This window comes from Tigriopus californicus, chromosome 11 (assembly GCF_007210705.1).
Source record: "Tigriopus californicus strain San Diego chromosome 11, Tcal_SD_v2.1, whole genome shotgun sequence".
NCBI classification, from domain to species: domain Eukaryota; kingdom Metazoa; phylum Arthropoda; class Copepoda; order Harpacticoida; family Harpacticidae; genus Tigriopus; species Tigriopus californicus.
The window spans coordinates 526,390-553,410 of NC_081450.1; the positions used below are offsets into that span (position 1 = coordinate 526,390).

General features: G+C 43.9%; 3 protein-coding genes across 6 annotated transcripts in view; 1 reads left to right on the forward strand and 2 right to left on the reverse strand.

The window, feature by feature from the left end:
* Window positions 1-25,157, forward strand: part of LOC131889854 (uncharacterized) — a gene marked incomplete at its 5' end in the record, with an annotated part of 26,019 nt that extends 862 nt beyond the window's left edge. The window contains 7 exon segments of the mRNA XM_059239062.1: window positions 570-808; window positions 5,470-5,686; window positions 23,521-23,721; window positions 23,795-24,030; window positions 24,370-24,635; window positions 24,705-24,838; window positions 24,913-25,157. Of these exon segments, the coding sequence (XP_059095045.1) occupies window positions 570-808; window positions 5,470-5,686; window positions 23,521-23,721; window positions 23,795-24,030; window positions 24,370-24,635; window positions 24,705-24,706 (1,161 nt within the window).
* Window positions 2,104-13,626, reverse strand: LOC131889861 (uncharacterized). 3 transcript variants are annotated; one of them, XM_059239073.1, is made up of 2 exons: window positions 13,375-13,626; window positions 2,104-4,336 (listed from the first exon to the last, which is right to left on the reverse strand). In XM_059239073.1, exon 2 carries the CDS (start codon window positions 3,294-3,296, stop codon window positions 2,361-2,363), a length of 936 nt encoding a protein of 311 aa, XP_059095056.1. In that variant the 5' UTR covers window positions 3,297-4,336; window positions 13,375-13,626; the 3' UTR covers window positions 2,104-2,360. The 3 variants fall into 3 exon arrangements, with proteins under 3 accessions (XP_059095056.1, XP_059095058.1, XP_059095057.1); XM_059239075.1 differs by lacking the exon at window positions 13,375-13,626 and adding an exon at window positions 9,653-10,116; XM_059239074.1 differs by lacking the exon at window positions 13,375-13,626 and adding an exon at window positions 4,453-4,826.
* Window positions 25,087-26,833, reverse strand: LOC131889860 (oxygen-dependent coproporphyrinogen-III oxidase-like). 2 transcript variants are annotated; one of them, XM_059239071.1, is made up of 3 exons: window positions 26,666-26,833; window positions 26,153-26,520; window positions 25,087-26,081 (listed from the first exon to the last, which is right to left on the reverse strand). In XM_059239071.1, the coding sequence occupies exons 2-3, from the start codon at window positions 26,384-26,386 to the stop codon at window positions 25,194-25,196; spliced, it is 1,122 nt and encodes a 373-aa protein (XP_059095054.1). In that variant the 5' UTR covers window positions 26,387-26,520; window positions 26,666-26,833; the 3' UTR covers window positions 25,087-25,193. The 2 variants fall into 2 exon arrangements, with proteins under 2 accessions (XP_059095054.1, XP_059095055.1); XM_059239072.1 differs by having other exon boundaries at window positions 26,153-26,397; window positions 26,666-26,831.
* Between the last annotated feature and the right edge of the window lie 188 nt (window positions 26,834-27,021).

Genomic DNA, 27,021 nt, shown 5'->3' on the forward strand with positions numbered 1-27,021 from the left:
ACTGATGGGCCGACTAACGAAGTGCGTGAGGAGGATGAGGAGGGGCTAGCTCATCAGTGAGTCTGGACGTTCTAGACGTTGTTCTAGACAGTGGGTGGCTCGGTCAGTCAGTCGGTCAGGTCGGTCAGCACAAATTCAGGGCTCGGCGCGCTCGCCGCTCTGATAGGCTACTGGCCACGATCAGCTGAGCCTCAGTGTGACGCTATTGGGCCCCAAGGGTGAACCCCACGTTCGTGAGAGACGACAGGTTAATAGCGAATGGTTGATCACCAGGATGATGGGCATCACTCAAAAGCTACAAGATACCTATAAGTGATATAACTTGAACAATGTCAATGATCGCCTGACAGGCCTGGAAATTGTAATGCTCGGCTNCTTCGCTTTTCCCTGAAACTCAATGACATGAAAAGGCAAACTTGCCAAAGGTATCTTAACCACTTGCTACTGTGCCTGCTTGCAAGCTTCATCTTTCTAAACCTTCTTATGCAAAGAAAGTAACGTCCATTGAATAAATAGATATTTTTTCCTCGTCAACCTTGTTTATTGAGATCTTGGAAAATATATTTTAGCATGCCGTGAAAGAGAGCAACCGATTGGCCAGAAATCTCTTGGGTTCGATGTTGAAAGATCCTCAGAGTGTAGACAACATCCAGAAAGAACAATTTCAATGTGAACTGGGCCGATTGTTTCATCGTTTGGGGGCGCTGGAAATCCAAAATGCTTGCCTGCAAGAGGTCGATGAGCAAATAGCGGAACTGTCCAAACTGGGATTACCGTCCAATATTCATGAGGACTTGAGCGCTTATTGGTAAGTCTTGTCAGCCTTGATCTTGTTTTGACAACTGGCTCGTGCTATTGTGTATAAGGGATACGCACCCATACATGTAAGCAGGTATAGGATTATAGTTTTGCCTTGACGTTTGGGAGTGTCACGTTTTTGCGTTGGAAAACTTGACTATTCATATTTCATACTAAAGACACAAATTTCTGATGGAAAGAGTTTCAAATCGGGGTTTGAACTAGGGGGAACCTAGGCATCTAGGGGGAAGAAAATTCCTGCCCCTCTGACCAGTCAGCTACACTAGTTTTTATAAATTTAAGTCTGCCTTGAAAGGTGCTACAGAATCAATAAGGCCTATATATTCCCTACGAATATTAGAGGGAAGCAAATTGAACAATGAAGGAGCCCGAGAAAGAAGAAAGTATCGAAAATTGATCAAATTGTATCAATAAGGTGAATATGAAAAGCAAAGTGTCATATCCAGAACAGCCATTGGTGCAAAGTAAATTTTATTTCAAGACAAACTTAAAGGAGTATTTGAAGGCCGCTGAGATGAGAGTTAAAGGTTAAGACAGGTTGAAAACGTGCAAGATCGTACCAATTTCTCATTGTTAGTTTGTGACAGGAATATTCAAGGTATTCTTCTTCTAACTAAGTTAGCTATACGTTGAAAATTTTCCGTTTTAGATTGTTAAGGATTGCATTTCCTATAGCGAAAAGAAAATCCGCAAAAAAATCAAAAGTAATAGCGTTGGAACGCGAGAAGCCAATCCAACGATTTTATATTTTGATGGACAGTTGCTTGTTCGTGTGCAAATCGATGTTATTTTCCTTGCTGAAAAAACCTTACCTGAGCATCTTAAGTGCGTTTTAATACAAACATTCTTTTTTTTTTTCGAGATGCTGATCACATAAAAATGACAAATTGTGATTCAAAACATCACTGCCAAATCCGCCCTCTACGCATTAATTTAGGGGAAAATGTAGTTGGAATTTAGAGGACGCTAATGCAAGTTACTACTACATTGTTCTTATGCACAAGGTAGCCGAATTCTCGTCAAAATTGCACTGATTTTTGTAATAAAAAAATGAAGACGAAGAAGAAGAATAAACGGAGCTCCTCCTCAATCGATATCATTCAGTATTGGAAAAAGGGCTTAAAAAAGATCGATCATCATTATGAATGTGGATGCTTGTTGATAAGGAAAGACAGATCATACAGGGATCAATCTCTCTCGCTTTCCCATTTCTATTTTCACGGCGTCCTTTGGCCAACGCTCTCTCTTATGTGAGTGACGTTGAAGTGCTCGGAGGTGCTCAAGTTCGATAGGTATTTGCATTTATTCACGAGATTACGTTATCTTGTTTGTCTTACACAACTAGTTTGTAGTAAACAGTAACTGACAAGTTATTCGTTCCAAGGACGTCATCGTCATCATCATCCATTCACTCACGTTCACGGTGCGCGGGATGAAATGACATTCTTTCTCACGCGCTGCTATGATATTTTTCGGGTTCTTCTTGGTTAATCGCACTTTGATTCGAATGGACGGGCGCCAATCTAAAAGCCGGCAAGCCTTCACTTCAACTCATTGGCAGCCTCCTCAATCATCGAGATGAGGTTATCGAAATACTTATCCACACTGTTATCCGTCCCTTTTCGCGGACTTTTGACTTGGATTTCGATCGTGGACTTTTTCGTTGTCGTCGCCAACCGTTCATCGTCACCATCGACAAAATCGTCGGCGAATCGAATGGTCTTGGTGGCCTTGGGCGTGTCATTGCTCTCGGCCAAACTGACCCGAGAAATGGGCCGCGTGAGCGAATCCGGAGTGGATTCCCGACTGCCGGAATCAGCACTGCCCCCGTGACCCCCGGGGTTCATGATCAGATCCTGGTAATCATCCGACTTGGTGGACGAGGCTGTGGCCGTGGAGCCTAATTCCGAGGCCGGTCTGACCGCTCGTTTGAGGATCCCGTGGGTGGCCAGATTCTCCGAGAACGGTTTGTCGTCAGAGTACCACGAGAACGGCGAACTCGGCAGCGAGCTGAAGTTCAAGAGACCCGCGGCAGAGCCATTGGGCGTGGCATAGGAGGAGTGTCGACTCCCGCTACTGAGATACGAATGAGGAGGATTGGGCGAGAGACTCATGGTGGAGCGTGGCGTGCTCTGACTGCTGTCCAGAAGTGAGGTGATCTCACGTTTCCGCGCGTTTTTCTCCGTGTTCATGAGCTGAAGCCACATGTACATGTCGGTGCAGTTCTCTTTGCTCAATATATCCATGAGACGGCTTTTTGTGAACGTGATCGGGGATGCGCGTTGCCAAACGTCGAAAAGTTCCTTCATTTTTTGTTTCTCGAACTTCTTCCGCTTGTACGAGTAATTCTCGTCAATCTTCGGCACATACACGTTCAAATTGAGTCGGTGAGCAAAGTCTTTCCATTTCATCACCACCTTATCGTCACTCACAATCCATTCCACGATATCGGGTGTGATTTTATCCGGATGGCCCATCGCGGATTAGGTTGATCAGGCCCTGACGGACGATAATGAGAATGAACTTCGTTTATGAGGGTCCCGCGCGATGGTGGGCCATCGTTATGATCGGGATAATGAATTACTGAAAAAATAACGCCTCAACGGTCCACTTCAAAGGTACCCTGAATGTCAAAAGCCCTCACAGTTTTGGTCGGGAATCCCGTCTGCCCTTGTCTCTATCAATTGGCCGTGGAATCGTTCGCTAGGAGACAAATTGCGCCATTTTCTTTGATGAAACGAATAAATTGGACCGACTCCAAAGACGTTGTACGTCCGTCCGTTTGTTCGTTCGTTCGTTCGTTCGTTTGTGGAGCTGTATGAATATGTGCGTCAAAAGATCATATTCTTGGTAACACTCTCACATCAACAAGGGCAAAATATTCGAAGGAGAGGAATGGATCTTCTGTCACTCGGGAACAACACCGTAATAGTTGCTCGATCGTCGCCTTTTGTCCTCGTCCTCTCCACACAAACAAATGAAAGACACTTGCAATTCTTATATCAATAGCTCTTTGATGTGTGCTTGTGACTGGGAAGGATCCACAGGCGGCTCTTTTTTTTGGAGAGGGTAAAAGCAGTCTAGGTGCTTATCTTGGCGTGTTTTCACGTTGATGATTGCAACTCAAGGGACGTTGAATGCACTCTAATAGCGCGGAACAGTCGAGAAAGCGCGCTATTACAGTTATTATTGTGATTACTATTACTACCACTACTACCACCACCACCGCCACCACCACTACTACCACCGAGAATTCTCCTCCTCTTCAGCACGGCAGCCTTCGAGGACGTGTGGGATGGCGGAAAAGTTCTCCAAGGTCTGGCAATGATTACCAGAACTGATATCGTAGCAGGACAAGTTCTCGCACACCATGGAGTTCCCGAAGACATGGAAGGCAAGGCATGCAATCCATAGATTAAGGACTTGGGGTTGATGCGATCCGAACAGTGTGACAGTTGAAGCAACTTGACGAGGATGCTCGATGATGTCACGGGTCCTCAAAAATAATGAAACATATCTGGAACGAGGAGAAGAAAAAAAGCATGTAGGTTCCGAATTCGTCTTAAAGATGTCAGAGGGAACAGGGGGACATCTAGATTGTATGGAGGGGAAAAGCACCCTTCAATGAACTACCTGATCCCACGTATCTCTTTTTCCGAGGTCGATGGAGTGGAATCACCAAAAAAATTATAACCAAACCATTAAGTGGTGGCGTTATCATCACGGAGCTCCAAGAACTTTTCACTATTTATTCCCCATTGGTTGGTTAAAACCCCTAATGATGAATGATAAAGTATGACCTTATCGGTCAAACACGTGCTTGGGAAATAGTGGTCGAAAGTATCACACACGTGTCCTCATTGGTCACTTGAATTCAAGATTCAATCATGGTCTCGTATTTAAAAGTCCACTGTGCCGCGGCGTTTTTCTCCCTCCAAGAATTCAGAAGTCCCTTCTCGAACTCGAAGTTCAAAAGAAATGGTGTGAGTGATGGAAGATTGTTTTTTGTCACATGGAGAAATGCTCGCGCGACAATCTTGTGGCTCGACTCTGTCGACGTTTATCTCCGCCAAAATGCAACTTCACTCATCCGTGTTAATGGAAAAAAGCCAAAGTTCTTATTTTTATCAATAATGACAGAGAGATACGTTGCGTAATAACGAGAGTGTAGACTGAATGTCTGCCACATTGTGATCTAGAAATTCCATTTGTCAAAGTCGGGAAAAGATGAGCTATTTAAACAGCACAACGCCAAGATTGCGAGCAAAAATGTTCATTCAATCGTTGTCACACTCGAAAAGACTTGGTGGACTGGTTTGATACACGGTACTGAATGCAAGCATGCATGCAGTTCTAGTTTAACAACAGCAGCAACAAAACAAGTTCCAAAAGAAACTGACGGAATGTGGGTGTAAGATGAGAGATGTATTTTTTTAAAAATTTCGAAATATTCGTCGAAGTTTTGCAACCTTCGGATATTTCCATTGCCTTTATGCCCTGCAGAAAAAGAAGAAGGTGCTTTGAGGCCTGAAAGTGTGAATAGGCAATGCATACAACAATTGTGTACCTCCGAGATTTTCACCTTCGCTTTTCTTGTTCGACAGATCGGATCCCTCTTCACCTCTTTGGCTGGCTTTGCTTGCTTTACAGGACTGATCTGGAGACCTCGGGACGACTCGTGAACTCGGCTTTGAACCCTTCAGGGAAATTCAAATCGATGAGACAAATGTTGGTGGACTTCGCACAAAAACACGTCCAAAGTCGAGCCAGCGCAGAAAACACGAAGGGGGAAATCAAAGCTAATGAGACGGAAATTGCCCAAGCTCTGGAACAACTCAGGACCGCCTTCATGACTCTCCGAAGCAAGGTAAGAAGTTGAAGTTGAACGGAGACTCTCCTCCTCCTCCTCTTCCTCCTCTTCCTCCTCTTTCTCCTCTTCCTCCTCTTCCTCTCCCAAAAATAACTCACCTCAATTTGAATTGGTTGTCGATAATTGTCGAGTTCAGTATGTGATTAGAGTCAACGGGTAGATCCATTCAATTGCATGGGTGGTTTTGAAATGTAGAAGCAAAATGTTGTCGTATTCCGGTGGCCCTGATTTTGAAACCCTCGATGGAGCTTACAAATGAGTCTTCTTGTGAGATACAATCGGAGGGGGTTTCTTTTTTTCGCTCCTCCATTTGCGTGCTGTCATTTGCCCACTTTATGCCCATCAATTGGCGGCAAACTACTTAAAACCATAAAGATCCTCCATCTCCCATCTTATGGAGATTGGTGGAAGGTTAATTTGACAGAAGTTGCCCTTTTTCCCTCTATCCTCTAGCTCAGTCATTCTTTCAGGGGGTTTCTTTCGACTTATTTGCTCAATGGAAGCACAAAAAACGTGGGTGATTCATTGAGCTCTTCATCTACCTCCTTGGGAGGGAGGCATTGATTGGAGGCGGGCCAATTCCCTTTACCAATTTTTGAAGATCGATCTTCTTGCAATTTTGCAGTTCCGGAATAGTAACCGGTTCTCATAAGTGCGGATGGAAATGGGGAAATTGTTATTCAATTGTTTTACTACGTACTACCCATGGAATTGTGGTCGTCAAAGACAAGCTTGGCAAAAGGCTCATTGCTTGGAATTTACGACTTTTTTCATCTCACTTTAGTGTTTGGGAGGATTGTTTTGAAGATTAGCCTCTGCCAACTAGGTTCAACATGGCGAGAGATTGTCGCCCGGCGGAACCCCATTTTCTGAGCATTACGGCTCCTAGACTGTCCTTATAGGTAAAATTAAAAAGATATCATTGGACAACGAGGATTTGATAATCTTTTCGTTCAACTTCTGGCTACTCAGGCTTTCGCCTCCACAGGAGACTAATTGAGCGAGATGACTTGACAGGATTTGCTTCGTCGTATTTTGTCTGTACCTGGAGATAGGAACGACAACCATTTGGTTTATCATGAGGTCTTAATCCTCTGCAAACAAACTGGCTCAAATGACAGAACGAGTAATCCCCTGTCACTTTCCAGACGGCTCAGATCTTTCTAAAGAAGAAAAAACAAATGCAATTCCAGGGATTTGAAATTTCAAGATCGACTGGACATTTTTGAGTTGTTGAAGCTTTTTCTCGCCACTCAAGAGTTTGTTCAAGTTCAGCCAGAACAACCCTCAGTCTCCTCTTGAATATTTTCAAACCATAATAATGGATTGCCAACTTCATAAACTGTGTTATGAGAAGTGGCAAAGGAAGGAGGAAAAAAACCCAAAGAATTCGTCGCAAAGTCAAGCAAAACTACTTCCGGTGCATCAATGAGTCTAATACGTAATTTTTGCTGTTGTCCTGGTTTCCCCAAATGAGCATCAAATCAATATTAAATCCCCGGTGATCATTTTTTCCATCGACATTGCTTGCTCTCTTAACATCTTCCAAGGGGCCTCTAAACTTTACGACTCCCAGTGCTCTGGTGATGCTCGACTTTTTAAGGCCCGTCTATTCCCAATCACGAATCATGCGGTAAGAGAAGCCTCTCTCTCTTGTATTCTCGTTGGTGAGTCGCTCCTACTGTTGTGCATTGGGGGCCTAATACTATTCATAGACCCCCTCTCATTTTCATTTGGTGGTCTCGGAGATGCCGAGACGTAGTAGAAGGACTCGTTTCGCTTACGAACGACCGGGTTCTTGGACAGACTTGAGTGTTAGTGTGTGTGTGGACTGGCCCTAACGTTCATCCATAAAAGTAGTTGCTTCTTACAGACAATCCAACTTGTTTTGACTCCTTATGACGATTATGTAATCGTTAACTATCGTTCCCCAGACGACGAACGATCTCAAGACGACGGTGGAGGTGCTGAATGGGAGTCAAGTGACAATAATATGCCATTGTTGGCTCTCCCTTCTATAACGACCCGAAATGGATTGGCACTAGCCCTGCTGTCTGGGCTCGTTCCATTGATTCAATCGAGAGGAGAGCTGATTACCAATGAAAAAGAAACAACAGCAGGGATTTATTCTTTTCCCATTTTTGGCCAGCCATTGAATGTTTTCAATCTCTCCGACCAATTTGGCACCTTTGATGATGTGGCAGCGGTGGTTGGTGATGTAGTTGATGAAGATCATGATGTTGATGATCCTCTCGAAGCTTGAATTGATAAGAGATCGATTTTCGACGGAAAGGTTTGTTCTCGTTCTTTTATGCAATATGCAGTCGAGGTCAGAGGTCGCAAGGAATGGCTAATGAGAAGGCTTTCTTGATCATCCATCAAGGCTCGTTGGATGTGATTAGGCGGGTCATTGGGCTGACAAAGCCCATTCCTAATGTGAAGGATGGCCATGTATCCAAGAGACTTCTTGATCGTCTGGACATACTAAAACTAATCCTCGATGAAACGTAAATTCCTTGCACAAAAATGTATGAAGATAAATTTAATTGCATACCCTTTATGACATCTTCATGAGCATTTTAAATCACTGAAAGTAAAGTTTAAATTTTAGAATACTTTAGAAGACGTGGCAACCGTTCTTCCTCCCAGTCAAATTAGTCTCTGTGGTCCTAAGACTTTATATATAGTACGTACAATATACTATGTACTGACACTGTATTTGCACGTGCTGTTGTGTCGGCTTCTATCTTTCGTTTCGTTTGCCTTTGCATATGTATGAGCGGCTTAAATCACTGAAAGTAAAGTTTAAATTTTAGAATACTTTAGAAGACGTGGCAACTGTTCTTCCTCCCAGTCAAATTAGTCTCTGTGGTCCTAAGACTTTATATATAGTACGTAAAATATACTATGTACTGACACTGTATTTGCACGTGCTGTTGTGTCGGCTTCTATCTTTCGTTTCGTTTGCCTTTGCATATGTATGAGCGGCTCACTTGATTAATTGTTCAACATGACTCATCCATATCAGGAGGGATCATCTTGGCCAATTTCGGACTTTCTTATCCATTAGCACATCGTGACATTCACTGATTCGACCCGCGGGCCTAAAGAGGAAATCGAACCCCAACCAAGTACCTCACATAAAGATAGGGCACCTCCTCTGAATGGAGGAAAGGCTTGGCAACGTAATATTAGGAAGCCCTTGGGAGTTGGTTGATCGATATTTCGTGGTAAATCCCCATCAACCTCAAGGACAAACCCAGACGAGAGGTTGTGTAATGTCGGCTTTCAATTTGCTTATTTTGCAGTAGCATTTAAAACCAAACTCGACCAGGCTCCTTTTTGTAAGTGGCCCAAAATCTGAAAATGCCTGAATACGAAACTTGAAAAGGGATCTATTTGTGAGTTCGAGCCTCTTTTCTAATCTCATTGACGGGTGATTCATTGACAAGCCTCTTGATATGCGTGTGTTGTTTTCGTTGCTCTATGAAAGTGCATGTCGCTCATTTTCGTTCGCTCTATTGTCAACCGATTGGATTAGCAACACCACGTCAAAACTCTCGATCAGAGGAGGGAAAAATGCGAAATACAAACACACTCGACATGCAAATTGGTGTAAAGCAATTCCCTGTAAAAAAAACCAACACTTTTGCTCTCTCGCTCTCCGTGTGGTGAGACGCATCCCATTCTATATTCGACAACGCCTTTGCTTTTAAAAGCGAAAACAAGTGTTGGCTTCTCTTTGCGTGATCCTCGTGATCAACAGGGTGCTCCACTGGATTGGCGATTCATCAAGTCAAAAGGAACGATCCTCTTTTCGTATCTATTATATTTTGAGTAATTAGTACTTAGGACCTGTTTTGAGAACGAACAAAAAACAACGGAAAAAAGGAAATTTGTGTTGGTTTCTTGAATTTTTCTAGGGTAATGATTTTAAAGCAACTCTTACAAAACTGAGCTTACTTGTCAGAAGTTGCCACCGTGACATCTCGATTGGTCACAGTTTCAAATTGGTCCAGATAAAATGGAAAAAAAGTGCTGCCCTCATCCCTCGCATTTGATGTCCGTTTGAAACGAACCAAATCAACCACCATCATTCGGATGATTTTTCATTAATCCATAGTTCATCCATCACGCTCTCATTGCTTTCTCAAAAGTTCCTTGTTGCCTTTTGGACGGACCACCCTGCACTGTGTTTCACTTATGTTGGTAGGTAACTCATTTTCAATTCCCGTCACTCTCTCCCAGTTTGCAACAGTTTTGATGAGACTGAAAGGGACCTTGAATCCTCGCCTGACCTTTGAACAATGCGTACTTGACTTTGATCCAGTTTTTATCTCGAGTCAATTAGCAAGGACGTGTCACAAGGATGAGAGAGAGAGAGAGAGAGAGAGAGAGAGGGCCGATACGAAGACTTGAATTGTCCGAAATTGGCAGAGTTGCTAAATATGTAGTTTGCGCATGCATGCCCTTATCCACAAGTTATGTTCGCAGTTAATGCTCAGATAGGGTCTCTTGGTCGTTTAGCGTCTAAAAATGGCTGTTAAGAGCCTTTGTTATGGCTGTCAATTCAAGGAATTTCCTTCAAAGCACCAAACACACTTGTTCTACCGAGAGCGTCTGAATGCATCTTCTTCAATGGAAGATATTGCTCGTAATCGTAAATTCGATTGGATGTTTGGAATTCTTCAAACATGCAATTATAAGCCGAGTCTTTTGAATGGCTCATAGCTCCCACCTTTCATGAAAAACTGCAAGCAAGGAAGCAGGCAAGCAAGGAGACTGTTCCGACAACGACGCCATGACCTGGACTGAGTGCATAATCAACGTCATCATCCACGACGTCTTCAGCGCCATTTCACAACTCACAATTCACATGTTCTGTGAGTGAACGAACGCTATTATTCTATTATTGGCGACAAGACCTGCCTGGGAAATGCTGGGAGAATGTCTGGAGTGGCAGGAGGTCTTCTCTGCTGTCGTATGAAGAGAGGTGGAAAGAACCCGGAGCCGTCCTACGAGTCTTGAGTACGTGGATGGACAGTACTCTCTAATCCTGGCTGAGAATGAGCTCTTTAAACTCGGCGATTTGTGTCGCGTCATCCTGGTTTTATTTAGCTGCCATTCCCGGAATGGCTGCGAGTTACTAATTTGATCAAAAGTGGATGATGACTCTGAGGCTTTAGGAACCCTAGGCCACCAATTCGACGATGACCAAGTTCAAGCCCAAATCCAAGCCCAAATCCAAGTCCAAGACAAAGTCCAAGCTCATGCCCATGCCCAGGTGGTCGAAGGGAGGCTTCTCAATTCTAATTTGATTTGGTGGAGAAGGCGGGGAGTGACAAATGTCTTTCGATTATTTTGCCAGACTCCTCCCCCGCAGTGACGAATTCGTTTGAGGCCACATCCCGCCCACCCGAAACTTTCCAGAAAAAGATGCCAGTCAATATAATTTCCTCTCACCTTGGATGGAGGGCAAAGGTACTGCTGCTTCCAATCTGAAGCTTCATCTCTCAAGCACGTTGAACACCGATAATTTCTCTCCGGGTTCTATTGTTGTTGGTGCTCTATTGAAGACCCCTCAAAGCCCCAATCTCCAAACACCATCTTCGTCCCGAACAATCTGTTCTCATAAACCCGGTTTTAGTACCTTTTTTTTTCTTCCTCAAGCCGACGGAACGAACGCCTGATTGACTTTGAAGGTGAAAAACATGTGGCTTTTCTTCAACCATAGTCTTCTACCGGGTTCACCTTCACTATGGCAACAAATTGAGCCGAAAGAGCTTCCTCAACACTGCATTAAGTTTTTTTTTGAAGCTCAAACACAATTCACAAATTCTTTGGCCAATTTTTCAACTGCCTATTTTGGGCAAATGGTTTTGCCATTTTGAATTGCATACCTAGTCGTCAGGTCTCTCTTTTTGGTTGCACTATTCACACCTCGCCCTGCCTGTTGTGATCTGAAAGCCTACAAGTAAGGCACGATGCCTCAACTACTCAATATGCCCACCAGATTAACAAGTCGTGGCAATTGCGAGAAAGATGAGCGCTAAAACTCAGCTCCTATCATGTTTACGAGCCATGCGAAGCAATCCGTTTTGGTTCCTGTGTTCCCCGTCCAGATCTCCGATCCCGATTGGCTGGGATGGCTTTTGTGACACATTCCTGGGTCTTCCTGTGGTGTTTTGGAGAAGGAAAGGGTTCTTCTTTTCTCGGAAGCAGTCCCGATTTTCCAGAATGATAGCCAAAAAGAGCATTGGGGTCGTCGAGAACGAACGAAGACGAGAAGTCGTCCAAAGAACTGAGGAGCCACGAAAACTCACCGGGGAGCGCTAAAAATGTCAGGATTTTGGACAGGATCGAAATATATGGAGCGGTGTTGTTTTTGTTGCCGAGGAGGTTCAAAACTCAAAGCAGACATATGCTTGTGTGCTTGGAGCCAAGGAAAAATCGACCAATCCCGGGTCCAATCCGCCAGACCCACCGACCGATCTTCAATTCCTAAGCGCACATTGCTACATTCCTCATCTAGCGTCCTTCCGAGATAGCTTTTTGGCTCTTTGTTGTGATATGGTTGCATTGCAAGTCAACTGATTTATGGCACGATCTCAAGATTTGCAAGTCTCCAAGCTTGTTGCTGCGACCGATGGAGCCAGACTTATCATGCTCATTGGCAAGGGTTTGTGAGACTTCTCACTTTCATCGCCGTCATCATCATGATCATCATCGTCATCGCCGTGGTCATGGTCACGGATGATGAGCTCTTTGAGATGAGCGGTCTCCTCATCCATCCAGCCATCCATCTGTTATAAACCAAGGCAGGAAGAACCCAAGTCAAAGCCAGAGGAGTGTCGGTCGTCGGTCGCTCGGTTGGTCGGAGGGTGTCCATAGAGCATTTTTGCTCTTGTCATCTCATCTAATCAATCTAATCAGTGTCATATTCCACTGACATCGCATACCCAGTCCACACCCTTTGCTCTCGGATCTTGGAGCTGCCTTGAATGTTTAATTACTGGAGATCTTGGTCAAAAGAGGTAGAGGCCCAAAGTGTGTCCATGGACGGTCTACTTAATCAGTGATCGCCAAAGTGAGAAGAGAGGCCTTGGAATCATGAGAATAGCGTCGATCAAAGTGTCAAATGACATCGAATCTCCGAGGATAACGGCATGGTCTAGCGAGTGCCAACGTTAAGTAGACATGGATTGTTGTCGTCTTGTACCCATATTGTACGACGAGTACTTCGAAGCTCCAACAGAGTGTGAGACTCCTTGACAAGCGGAGCGGATTGATAATGGTGCTTAATCTCCGGATCTATCTACGGACGGAGCTGGACTGTCACGACATCTTAGATCATGAAATGAGGATTTATCAGACTTGCAGACAAGCCGATTGATCATTGACGCAGTCCTTGGAATATATTCATTACCATTCGAGCAGAAAACTTTGATTACCTCCATCCATTCACTTTGGTTCTGGCGGGAAACATATTTGAATGCATATTCATTTGTGGTCTGGACTGGCCACCACCGATGAATCAAGTCCGTCCCCCTTGCGTGCACTATCATTGGTTTGGCTACATTTCATAGTGAATCCTAAATATAGCAGCAGCTTTTGTTCAGGAACAAAGGCCTAGTCAATCAAACATCCTCCACCAGATTTGTATTCCAAAATTGTCCTCCACTTACCTAAAATCCCATAAAACTCCAGTTGATGCCTAGTTGCGGGAAATTCCTGGCGAAGAACTCGTTTGACGTTTTGACTTTTCCCACCAATCAATGTCCAAAGGTTGTGTCACTTTCCCCGAACTGTTGGAAACCGACTTGGAAGTTTGATCCTGCTAATCTTGCTATCGGTGACGGAACGAAAACTAAGGCAATGCCGCCCCCTCGAGCTTGAACTTGAAACTGAAACTGAGAGGAAATTCTTTAGCGACGTCTTCCGTGGACTTTGGATTCGAGAGCACATGCACAAGAAGAGCCCCGAAGGCCTGAAAATGCGAACATTTAGCGCCCCCCTACCCGTTCAGTCTACCTCGAGATCGTCGCCGTTGCTATCGTTGTCGGGCGCTCAAGCCGTCTTTGCTCTTTGCTCTCTCTCTCCCCCCCCTTATTCCTCGCTCCATGTCTCGTTCACTCCGAGATTGTTCGGGGTTGATGGTCTCTTCTATATAGCTAGTCCTCTTACAGTAATTCTGCTCGTTGATTAGAGAGTGAAGCTTGGAACGCGTTTGCTGGGGAATCGACGCATGCCAAAACTAATGGTGGAAGTCCTTTGAATGATGATGGGTTGGCCTAAGCTAAGGCCGCTTTCAGAACATCTGACTAATGGCCTTCATTTTGACACGATTCTGGTTTCCTTCAGGCGTCATGCTCAAGCCTCCTTTTTATACGAGGTTCGAAAAAAAGCCCGCCTAAGCGTCGCCCAGATCAAAAAGAGGCCATGCCATGCGGTTGTGCCTAGCAGACGCTCGAAAGGAGGCCTAGTAGGCCCAGGCCCGGGCCCCAAACGTAACGTGATCGGTAGTAAAATTTGATGGATCATTCGGCAGAAATTGGATCGAATTCCAGCTGGGCTGGCACTTTTTTTTGTTTTTGTGCAAGTCAAGTGCAATATATCTCATGAGTCACTCACACCATCGGCGTGACAAGAAACGGATGCTTGCTTGGTGGATGCATTGGGACATGCAAAGCCTCTTCCTCACCCACTTGGAGCGAATTGATTCCTTCGCCAACCCTGTGCTCATGCGACAGCTATTTTTGACAAGATCCGGATCTTGAATTATGGTCTGATTGTCTTGTCAAGAGCGAGCGAATCCTTCCTCGATGGCCGTCTATTGGGCACCCCTGCCAATTTGGTGTGGTGGTGTGGTTGGCGTTTTTTTGCAATTCGACGTCATCCATGACATTTTTGGTCACGTCTCCGCCAACGAAGATTGGGACTAGATCCCATCGAACCACTAAATGCAAGGTCCATAAGGTCACGCCTTCTATTCCATTGTGCCTACTTCTTTGCATTCAAGGCAAAGCACTCATATCTACTCATATAGGTGTGTTCATTGTGCGGGGGCCTCCCTGTTCGATCAAATAAGGGCCATTTCAATCAAGAGCAATTTGGGCCTTAGATTACCCATTACAAGTCGGAAAACATGCATTTCAAGGAGGGATGTGTTCTTAATCTCTTCTGGGACAAAGAAGCACTACGCATGGCAAGGGTTAGTGTCAATCGTTGAAAAGCTTTCCAATTTTTTTAGTTAACATGCGCTAATGAAGAGAGTGTGGATGTGTCTAATAAAGAAACTTACTGCATGATTGTAGATCACTAATCAGTGGAGCGTTGAAGTTCAGCAATGTTGACTGAGTTTTTTCTCCTCTTATTTTCCTTCTTTTTGGCGATATTGGCATTGCAACTCATTTTCCTGAATGACTTCATTCAAATTCGGGTTCTTTTTTTCTTTTCAAACCAAACTTACTGAAGTACCACTACAGTACCAAACCATCCACCAGAAGGTCGCAGAGGTGAAGAAACACATTTGTTTTGAGGGCACCATGAATATATACGTATTTAGCAATTAGTTTGAATGTCTTCCTCATTCTCGCTCCTTCAGAAACCATTCCATGAAAAACATTCAAAAATACATATCCAAGCCAAACTTGGTGAGGTTCTTCCTTCCTCTAAGTCTACGCAGAATTCCGAAACGGTTCGCCTCGATTTCAAGATGCAGCAGGCCAAGGAATGCTTAGTTTGTGTCCAAAAGGGGGTCCTCTCAGTTTCAATTTGTCACTACCCTCTGAACCGATTCAATTCCAGGAGATTGGGTAATTGAGGTCCCCAGTTCTCCAGCCACCAACCAACCACCCAAACAGTCATGGTTGGGTAATTATCTCACGAAGTAATTTGACCATATTTTGAAGGTGCCTAATGGAAATGAATTTCATGCCTTCTTGCTTGGCTCTCCTCCCACGGGGTAAATTCACTATTACGCCTAGTAGGTACATGTAAACCAACCATAGTTGGCTTCAATCGAAACCCCGTTTTTTTTTTCAAACCACATTTCGTCGAACTATTGCCATCGGGTCCAAATATGGAAAGAGGGTTGAATGTTCGAGGCTTGACAAACGTTATCTCAAGAAAATTTCTAATGAAACTGGTCCTTTACACACTGCTTTGTTGGATTCATCCTACATTTTTTTTTCAACAAATTGATAAGTCAAAATCATGGCCATTATAGCACTCTCCCACATGATTGTATTGAGTAAAGTATTACAAATTGAGATGTTTACAATCCTTCGAAGAGCCTGCCTGACCTCAATATCCAGTTTATGTTTGGGCTAAACAACAAGTAAAAATACTGTAAATAGATTTACTACGACCAAATTTGCTTAGTCTTGTTGTAGTAGAGACGTTTTGGGAATCGGAGAGTTTGTAAAGCCATGTCGCTTTCTTAAATCATCCTCCCAAGGGAGCGTCAAAAACGCTCGGGAATGACATGAATCTTGATTTAAATCCCGTGAATTAGCCGCCAAAGATGACATTTACTAGCGTTGGGACGATCATAAATCGGCCCAATGACAAGTTGTGGCTAAATGAACCTCGTCATCTGTTATTGGGGTGAGGCCGTGAGGCCAACAGGCCTCGGGACGGACCACGTTGCAATTTCCTGAAGGACCACCCCGGCCCTCCCAAAACACAGTCTGTGAGGAATGGGTCGTGTGTGTCCAGACTGGCTTTCGGGAACACGAGCTCGGATTTAATTCCTTCGCTTCCATGAAGGTATCCACTGGGCGTAAATCCCCCTCGAAGAAGCCATAAACAGGCATTAGGAGCCAAGCGTCCAGACGGGGAAAAAGAGATTTCATGAAGTCAGATCATCAACCCCTTCTTGAACATATTCAAGCACTCGACTTGAAGTATGTGCAAATCGAATTTGAACGAGTGGACGAACCGAGATGATTTTGAGGAAACGGAACCGTTTTGGCGTGGAAAGATCAGGTTTCCATCTTGGAGGAGGATTATTCAGTGTACCTATAAGTAGTGCCCTGTATTAGAAGAGTACGACTGTGAGATCAGCGCAACATTGCGGTGAAATTTTGAACCTTCAGTTCCGTTCCAAAACAATGAAGTTACATGGTCCCAAATCCAGACGAAACACTTCTTTGTAAATGTCCGTGCCCTAAGGATTAGTTATAAGGCTGATATTACTCTCCAGGCATCATTAACTACCATCTCAATAACAGCAGATTCAAGTGATGCATTTTTAAAAGGAAATATAAACAATGGTTTGTGAAGCGATGTTTAAAACATTCAATACATTTAAAGGTGCCTGAAGGGTAACTAAAGCCATTTGTAACAATTAGAGACACAGATATTTATTAAAATGTGTTTGGTTTGGAAGTGGAACCCAAGTGAACACATTTATTATGGAGCAGAATTGATGGTTCAAAATTCCACCGCGATGGTGCGCTGAACTCACAGTCGTGCTCTTCTAATACAGGGCACTAGTAATGTTTGAAGTATCTCCAATAATGTTTTTGGATTTATTGCTGATGAAAATGATTTGTCTCGTTGTAACATTTCATACTAAACATAGCCCCCTTCTTAGGTGTGCATGAGAGCACTTCGTATGAAGGTTCAAAACCTTTGGGTGAAAGTAACCGGAAATTCTTCCGCTTCATCAGTAAAGACGAATGGCACCATTTTTAGCACTGCACTGTTGTTTTAACCTTCGTGAGCATCCCTTCATTCGCCATACTTCCGACGGCTTTTTCCAGTTTTCAGTGGAGTCTAAACACTCTAATCTTTCATATTTATACCTTCTTCTCTGTGTTTTGCTTTGACATGCCGCTCATATTTTGTACTGATCCTTGATCAAGTTTGTCTTCTCGATGTTGGCCAAGTCGAACAATATCTTCATCGGTCGCTTTCACCCTAAACTTTCTGACCCCATTATGGTGACTGGTGATGGCTTGAAAGTAGAGCGTTAAACGCATTCAGACCATAAAGATTAAAGAAATGGAACCTTAAATGCTCATTTCCAGACGGACGAAGCGCAACTAGCCCTGTATTCAAAGTAGATTAGCATTCCTATTCTACCGCCAACTTATTCCACCTGGCACCCATGTGTGTGTACCTACCTACCCACCTACCTGTACTACCTACGAGAACTACAAAGTTTCGAGTGAGCGAAGGCGAAGATTTTTTTAAAAAGTCTGTGCTAATTCTGAACCCACTCGACATCGGCTCAGATTGAACATCTCGATGCCAACGATATAATGCACGATGATGGAGAGGCGATGGCCGAAGATGTAATTGGTCAGTCTCTGTTATCACCTCTCCCCGATTATTATCATCGCATTGTTTGGTCTGGTGATTCATGGCGCTGGTCCTTTTTATGGTTGAGGGTGCGCAGAAAACTCTAAATTTAAAGGTGCATAGCATCTTTCTTCACGCAGACGAATGTGGGAAACTGAAACCGAGTTTCATGAGCAGATAGCCATCAAATGCATTGCATCCACATTTGACATGCCAGACTTGTCATCATCATCACCAATTCAAGCTCGGTCCTCACGCTACGCTACTTTTAGTACAACCACAGTGGAAAGAAATTGTTAATTGGCTTGGAGTTTAAAGTTTCCATCCTTGGTAGTCATCTTGTTGAAAAGTTACTGTTTGGCAGGTGTGGACAATCAAATCTAACTAGACCTTTTTTGAGTACCAGAGAGGGCTATTTTCCCTCTCTTTTTATTTGTGTTGCTGATGAGTCCACCAATAATATGGAATCGGTCGAGTCGAGATATTTTTTGATTTGTTGGATCCGTCCAGTCCAGCAGAGGACTCTAATCTAGCAAAAAACAGGGCTGGTCTAAAGTTCTTGATAACATAGTATCAAAATATGTGGTCAGTCATGATTCAGTGGATTACGGACGGGGATGCTAACGTCGAAAATTAACATGTTGAAAGCGAGTGAACATCCCATTGCCCTTTCTTTCAAATGAGACTGACTGCAGGTTGCTACAATCACATGCGTCAATTTTCAGCTCAAAGGAATCACTGAATCAAAAGTTATGCGTCGTGCAAGCTCGCTACTTAACCCATTCAAAGATGAATGAGCTAGCGCTCTTCTAGTAATTGATTACAAGAAGAGGGTTAGTTCTAGTGCTGGGTCAAGTCCGACTTTTGTCCTCTGATTTTGTTTACTTTTTGCCGGAATAGCCGAGTCCGAACTCGAGTCTTTTACTACAGTAAGTTTTAGCAAAAAGACTCGTCTTGCGAAATTCTAGGAAAAGATGAATATTTCTTTTTCTTGACGAGTCTGGACTCGAGCCCTTCCTAAAATACTCGAATCTGACCGGTTTTTCCAAAATCGAGTAAAAGACTCGAGTGCACTCGGACTCGAGTCCGGACTCGCCCCACCGCTAGTTAGTTCATTCATTGTGTGTTTTTGCTTTGTAGTGCACTTTGAGAGAGCATTCCTTTTGATCCAGTAGGTCGATCAAGCTATGATTAAAAAAGCATAATTGAAGCGGCATCCTATGTTCCGCCTCAACTGAACAAGAATGCATTGCCTTGACATGCTCAAAACTTGATTTTCAATTCGCATCCTCGTCCATATTCCAGTGGTTCATTGGTCAGCTGATGAAAACGGAGAAAACAGACAACGGCTGGTTTGTAAAAAAATACCACGAAGCGTAATAACTAGGCGTTTTAAAAAATGGTATATGATATTTTTCAAGGTTTTTGATAGTTTTTAGGTTATTAAAATCAACCAAAATAAGTTCTAAAAAAGTAAAAGTATGTCAGAAAAAAGTGAGAAAAGTTGTGTCATATTCTGAAGCATCCTAAAATCGTGAATGGTTTGTAAAATCAATGCCATCATTGAGAGAGAATCTCAATCAATTGTGTACCGATAACTTGCGGCATATTTCAAAGAAAAAAAGTGAAATATTTCTGAAGGTACTTGTCAATGCCAACCGAAAATGCATTCTTAAGTAGGGATGGTCACAATAAAAAAAAGACTCGCTAGAAATGAGAAAAATATATGTAAAATATCGTTTGGAATGCAGTTCTTCTTTATTTTGACAGAACATGACAAAAAAACATTCCATTTCTCCCAAAATAGTCGGTTTTAGGATATTTTATGGCCAGAATTCGCGAAAAAGTGTTTTAGATCGAAACAACCGAAATAATTCAAGACTGAATTTAGCCTTTCAAAAAAAAAATATTTTTCTCCAAGTAATGACTAATTCGGCTGCTATTCAAAATGCAATTCTTGTATGTAGACATGTCACAACTCAATTGGTGAATTGATTTTTTGTTAAGAAATATGAAGAGTCCGGTCTCGATTCTGATTAAAAAAGACTCCAGTCCAGCCAATTTCTCCCAAGTTCGATTAAATGACTCGAGTCCGGACTCGACCCAGCACTACCTTCTACATATGCATGCAAAGGGTTGCAATGGAGTGATGAAAGGAACGGGGGGAAAAGAGTTGAAATGCATTCATTAATTAAGGTGCCTCGAATGTAACTAAGATCATGGTTTTAGCCTGATCTGTTCAATATGAAAAGAATATCTCATTCCCCAAACAACATTGGTTTCTTCGTCAAAACCAATGAAAACCTTGGGTCGCCCAACGAATTTGTACTAAAATATCTACTCAGACTGACCAGGAACTTATTGATATACAATATAGCATAACTTTAGCACTAAGTATATCTGATCTTCAAGAGCCAAATTTCACTATAAAGATGATATTGAGGTTTCCTGGCAAAACGGTTTAAAACGGGCATAAGATGATAGATGAGTGTTTAATACAGAAGTCATACAAGATATAGAAGCATCGTTTGTTCGTTTGTTACGGAGTCAGATAGCAGCTCCCTCGCTCGGCCTGCCTACTATCTGAATGATGGGAGTCCCAATTGAGGGATATTCCCGCTTCGATGTCACAGCCAACATTAATTATGACCTCACCCTCGGAAATGACCGCAGGTTTACCCATGTGAAATTTGGACTCGGGTAGCCTGGGATCGAGCCAGGCATAACGGATCTACCATTATGCTATGGCTGCTACTAGCCTTATGTAAATTTATATAGTTTACAATATCAAAACTATTCTTTTCAATTGTCCCCGTTTCTGAATCAACCCCCACCCTCAACTGTGCACCGATTCGATTTGGCATCAGTGTATTAGCTTACAATTCACGGTTGTGGCGGTGTATCGGAACCATTTGTCATGCCTGGAAAATAATCGCATCGACTTCCCATGCCAAATTTGGTCATGGTCTCGCCCCCTTTAAGAAATCAGTTTCTGATGCAGTCTGTTTAAGGTAAATCCTCCTCTGTACTACTGTGCACTAATAAAAAAACGTCGGCCAAAGGCACGATGACAACAACAACAAAAAACGAAGCATATCCTTCTTACCCGCCAAGACTTGGGTTGGTTGTTCGTCCCATCAATCAACCTGTTTTCATCACACAATGGCATGTTTTTTTCGTTCCATTTTTTCCCCGCCCCTCAAACGCATCGGGGCCCTTTGGTTTTGGCGTGGAATGCACAACTCACTCACTTGACTTTTCCAACAGCCACCAACCTCGGCCACACTCGGCCACACACGAAGGATTGGAGGCCTTAATTTCATTGTCAAGGCCAACTTGGAGCGAGCCTTTGGGGGCCCATTGTGGACTGCATTCCCAGCAAACCTTATTATGTTCCCATAATTGCCTCACGATACTTCTCAGACTCAGAGCCTGTTTCAGTCGCTGAGCTCATGCCGTCCTTCAGTCGGGAAAGCTGGTCTCTTGTATGATGGTCCATGATGGATCAGACGATTTCTTGGTATGATGATGATGATGATGATGATGATGATGATGATGATGATGATGATTAGTACTCCGTCAGAACAATGCGGCTTTTGTGTGAGCTCGAATGGTGTGAGGCGACACGCATCAATTCATGTCCTAGTTCCACTTGTTATTCGTCAATATTTGCCTGCTTTTCAGCTGCCTATGTGTGTAGGGGGTGTGTAGGTGTGTGTGAGTGAGTGTGTTGCCATCGACCGAGGCCTTTCCTTTGGCCTCGCTCCATGTAATGGGACATTTGAAAGCCACTTCAGGCCTCTTTTGCGTTTCTATTTGGACTGGAAGAGTGGATAGGAAGATACACCCATGCACAAGCCACTATGGTAGTGATGGCCTTGATAAGACATCTCCCTCCGTTAGCTCTGCTCATTGAGCCTTTTTTGCAGCCATTGCCAAGGTCACGGAATGGCATCCCGAAGCCAGTCAGTTCAAGCAGGCCAGCAAGTAAAGACCTTCTTTATCTTTTCGGTGGAGTATTGATCCAGGAACATCAGGTTAAACGGGCTTTATCCTCCCTTGGAATGATGGGGGTCATTTAAGCGTTTCCCTCTTTCTTTCTTTCTAAAGTGGTTTCCGGCCAAAGTTGTTCGTGTCTAGCCATGCAGGCAATCTTCGAAGTGCTTGCTTGCTTGCTTGCTTGCTTGCTTGTTAGTCATGGAGCAAAACGGGGATTTTCTGGAAACTGAAAAGCCTTTTAATGGGAAGGCTGGAGACCACCTTGGATAAGGATACACGCTCACTCTTACTTATTTTTGCCGCCCAAATTGGATCGCTTATATAGCAATATAATAGTATGGAACCTTTTATTATCAAAGAGAAAATCAGTGACATTTTTTATGGTCTGTCATAAGAATCAGCAAAACGACCGATTAGCTGGAAATCGAAGTTGGTTTCAGATTACCAACCCTTAGTCGTTAAACACAAGCGTTATGAAATTTCGAATTGAAACGACCTGAACTTTCATTTGGGATACACACATATTACAGGTATATAACAATAATCCATTTTTTGTAAAGTGCCCCTGATTCGAATGGTTCATTTACTATGATTTGAGGTAGTAATTTCCTATTCCTATAAAAAGAAAGATTTGAAGAGATGTTACCGTGCCGGAAAATTCAGTGGTTTCTTTTTTAAGCATCTTTATGCGATGTTCATTTAGTTTGCCCAACGTTTCTGAGATACTGAGTCGAAGTATTCCTGGCATTGACGGTAGTTCTAAATTCTGAATAGAAACCTCAAATGAAACTCTTTGCCATCTAAAGGCTCTTGTTCTGTTTTATTACAATGCAATTATACTAGTAGTTGTTCACAGTAGCTTGCCGCACCTAGACAAAGCAAAGGGAGTTGTTCCATTCGCGGAAAAGCCCAATAAACTACGACGGATGACACTATTGCCGAGTCAATGCCAGCCACTGTAATTAAAATGCACTTATATGTTTTGGTGGAAATACCCTCGCAAATCTCGGTCCTTCTTTTTTTTCCAAGTACCAAAATAAATCCCATTTTTTATTTAGGTTCCACTGAAATGCGCTCCTGATATCTACCACTTAAGCTTTAAAAGTGTATATTCAATACGTTTTTTTATGCATGTCAGTTCTCAAATCTGAGTCAGCATTTCATAATGCAATAAGATCAAAGTTGTTTCTTATAATTTTACGGACTGGAAAAATAGCATGGTGTGTTTGGACATATCTGTCAAATCATTGAGATGCCTTTTCTCCATCCAAATAAGATCTGCTGAAGGCACAGAACAGAGTTTGATGTCCTTGTCGAAATTTCTGGTCCATGCGTAGATAAGTATTTGCGATGACCGTTCATCCTTGTGGTCACAGAAGTGATGTAAAATATAAAAATGATGAAGGAATTGGCTACATACTCGTACATTGCAAGAGCGCCAGTCCTTGGTACTTCTTTCTATAGCTTTAGCAAAATAAAGCTTGAAAACTTGCTTTCATCAACACGCTCTTGTTTTTTCCCAGGATGCTCCTTCCGATTGGGAACGCGATAACTTTATGAGATGGGTAGAACTGGAGCTGGTATTCCACTCTGGAAGAGCAGTTTTGGAATCATTGGAAGAAAAAATGTTGACGGCACAAAACCACCACCAATCCGTCAATGAGATCTTGGACCAATTCACCCTGACCTGGACCCAAAAGTCGAAGGATCTATCCAAGCAGATTGTAATTGAAATGAAAGCCCCTCATGCTGAAGAGGAAAGCAACAAAAGTGACTGATCTCCCGAGTCCATTTCAGACCAACAAATTGAGCCAGCTGGAGATGTTAGTTGCCGTCAATAGGAGCTTCTTTACGGAGAGACTTCATCCCACGGTCTTGCAGATCGGCGATATCATCCAAACCGACCTACTCCAGAATTCGGAATGGAAAACTATGAGCGATTTGAGGGACAAATTGAGTCGACAATTAAAGCAATTCTTGGCTTTGCCATCCATTCAATCATTGGAAACGACATCCATGGCTAGAAAAGCCGGGTAAGACGGTGTTTGTAGTTCATTTTTCAAAGGTTTTTCAGCGTTCTGGAGCAAATCTTGCGCGGGACAAATTTGTGAAGGATGCCTTGATGTTATTATTAGCGACCAAACGTTTTACCAAAACGACGTCTGCCACGAGAAAGTTTGCTTTTTAATTCAAAGGATATGATATGCCAACAGACAACCCCTTATTGCCTTAGATAGCCTTGTTCTCTTTGATTATTTGAATTCAAATAGTGTTCTCAGAGAATCAGCGACCAAAATGTTCATTAAAGTTATAATCGCACTGAACGCATTTATCATGGTTAAATAAAAGTCGGTCAACTATTATTGCCATAGGTCACAACGGTATCAAACCGCAAGCATGAGCATCCATCGATTGAAGCGAGATCATCCATCCTTGGAATCCGGACTCTATCCCGATCCGTCCAGATTTCTGTCTCTCTCTTCTGTCCAACTTGGACGGGAATTGTTCCATGTCAACTTTGTCCCTCTTGGACAGAGCCCGGGATTTCAGGTGGAAACTCGAGGACTTGCAACGTTGGAACGCCCAAACGTCTCAACAGAAGCACGAGACTGTCAAAAAACGGATTCAATCCATGTTTTGGTAAGGATTGGGGGGGGGGTCCATTTCAGAGGTCTCCTCGACCTTTATGTCTATTTTTACTTTTCTAGAACTGATCAAACTCTTAGAAGTCCACGAAAAACGCCAAAAAGAGTCACTGGAACCGGTGTTGGCCCACGAGTTAGCCCGATTAGAGTCCGGAACAAAGCGTAATGGGAACATTACCAAACGGATCGAGACTTGGTAAGAAGAGCCCTTTCGCCCTCATGTTTGTTGATTAAATATGGCGAGTGATGCGAGATCAATCACTTTTTTAGGCAATCCGAACCAGCTTCAAGTGCCATTGCCACAGATCCGAGTTTCCAAGTGGGAGATTTGACCTTGCAAGCCTGGCAAGACAAATACCGAGTCTCTCTAACGCGTTGGAACCAACTGAATCGTTGACCCAAGTTTAAGCTTCAAGGCCCCAAGATGAGCCTGCCTAGTATTGGTATAACAATGTATTATTGAACTGGGAATGTCGAGTGGTCGTTTTAAATACAAATTGTACATGATCGCTTTACGAGTGTGTTTCAGGATCGAGCCCCCCCCCCTTTCCTCAGACCCATTCCTGAGGGTTCTTGAGAATCTCGGTGAGCTTCTCCTCTCTGGATCCGGGCTTGGGCTGGTACATATAGCTCCATTTGGCATTGAGCGGGAGCGACATCAGGATGCTCTCGTAGCGAGCCCCGGGCGTGTAGAGGCCGAATTTGGTGCCGCGGTCGTAGACCAGATTGAATTCGGCGTAGTGTCCGCGGCGGATGAGTTGCCACTCGCGCTCCTTGTAGCCGTACGCTCCGTTCTTGTGCTTCTTGACCATGGGCAGGAAGATGGGCACGATGGTGTCGGTGCAGTCCTTGACGAACTGGAAGCACGAGTTCTTGTTGGGCAGGTCCAGATCGTCGAAGAAGATGCCCCCGATGCCGCGAGTGATGCCGCGATGCTTGATCTTGAAGTAGTTGTCGCACCAGGTCTTGAATTTCTCGTAGTAATCGTCGTTATGCTTGTCACACGTGTGCTTGAGGGTGCGGTGGAACCGCTTGGCATCGTCCTCGTCCAGGTAGTAGGGCGTGAGGTCACACCCACCCCCGAACCACCAACGCGTCTGACTGGGACCCTCCTCCACCTCAAAGTAGCGGAAGTTGAAGTGGATGGTGGGCACATTGGGATTGCGCGGATGGATCACCGAGCTGATGCCGCACGCGAAGAACGGCATGGTCTTGCCTTCGGGCAGGTTCTTGCCACGCGAATTCATTTGAGCCACGGCCGAGGGTGGGATGATCCCGTGGACCACGGATATGTTCACGCCGGCTTTCTCGAAGGTGTCCCCATCCTGGATGATGCAAGTGATCCCACCGCCGCCTTCTTCGCGTTCCCAGCGGTCCACGCGGAATCGATACCGCGAGTTCTCCTGCTTAGCCAGCTCATAGCAAATATCTTTTTGAGCCTGCATACAATGATACAATGATAAATGTTCATTCACCTTGCTCCAATTAGTTGGCGTAAAACCAAGCTCACCTTCAAGACCATCAGCTCCATTCTGGCCCGCATGGAGTCCTTTTCCGAGCGAAGGAGCTCGCCCTTGTCGGTCAACGGCTCAGCCAACCAAGGCATGGAGCCTTTGAACATGGCCAAATGCGCTTGGTTGTCCTCCTGGTCTTGATCAAATTCTGAGGCCTTCAGCTTGCAGCGACTCTTGAGGAGCGAGAGTCCGGACACCGAAAAGGCCGCCCCGAGTGTCAGAAAAACCATGATGGGCGGGCCTAGAGGCGGGGCAAAAGTCCAACAGTCAAACTGGGTCCATGTACGTTATGACTGAGCGTCATGAACTCATTGAGACCATCAGATGGTCCGAGAAACCAGTTTAGAAGATCGAAATTGCTGAACTGTGTTGTTGAAAGAGAATGTCAATAGGCTGGTGGACTTTGGGATCAATTTATGGGCCAATGGACAATACTAATATTGCATTGGTACACAGATTTCGATGCCATGGACATCTATGGCTCGACAACATGTTCAATTTACACTTACTCTCAAGGTGAACAACCTCTTTGGAAGTCTTCTTCGGCCTTGACTTGGATTACGACACAATTCTGACTAGGCGGCGAGTGTTGTTTCTTGGCATTGACTTGAACAGCTGATTTCCTGGTAGGTTGAGAAGGTACGAGGTATGTCCCTAGGTATTTCTAGATAGAGCTTGTTCCACCGGAGAAATTTATACCTGAAATGGGTTTCTTGCCCATTTATGCGTTAAAATTTCATTCGTCACCAAGGGATTCATGTCTCACGACGTTTTCAGTTCGATGTCCATTGATAATGCTAGTGATTCTCTAGGTCACTTTTAAATGCTAGAGTTCGTTTAATCTGCCACGAGATGGCGTACTCGA

Bases quoted from the DNA above. Each gene is read 5' to 3' on its own strand.
- LOC131889861 (XM_059239073.1), bottom strand. From the start codon at position 3,296: ATGGGCCATCCGGATAAAATCACACCCGATATCGTGGAATGGATTGTG.
- LOC131889860 (XM_059239071.1), bottom strand. From the start codon at position 26,386: ATGGTTTTTCTGACACTCGGGGCGGCCTTTTCGGTGTCCGGACTCTCG. The intron at 26,082-26,152 runs GTGAGCTTGGTT...CATTGTATGCAG, and splicing joins TGGAGCTGATGGTCTTGAAG to GCTCAAAAAGATATTTGCTA.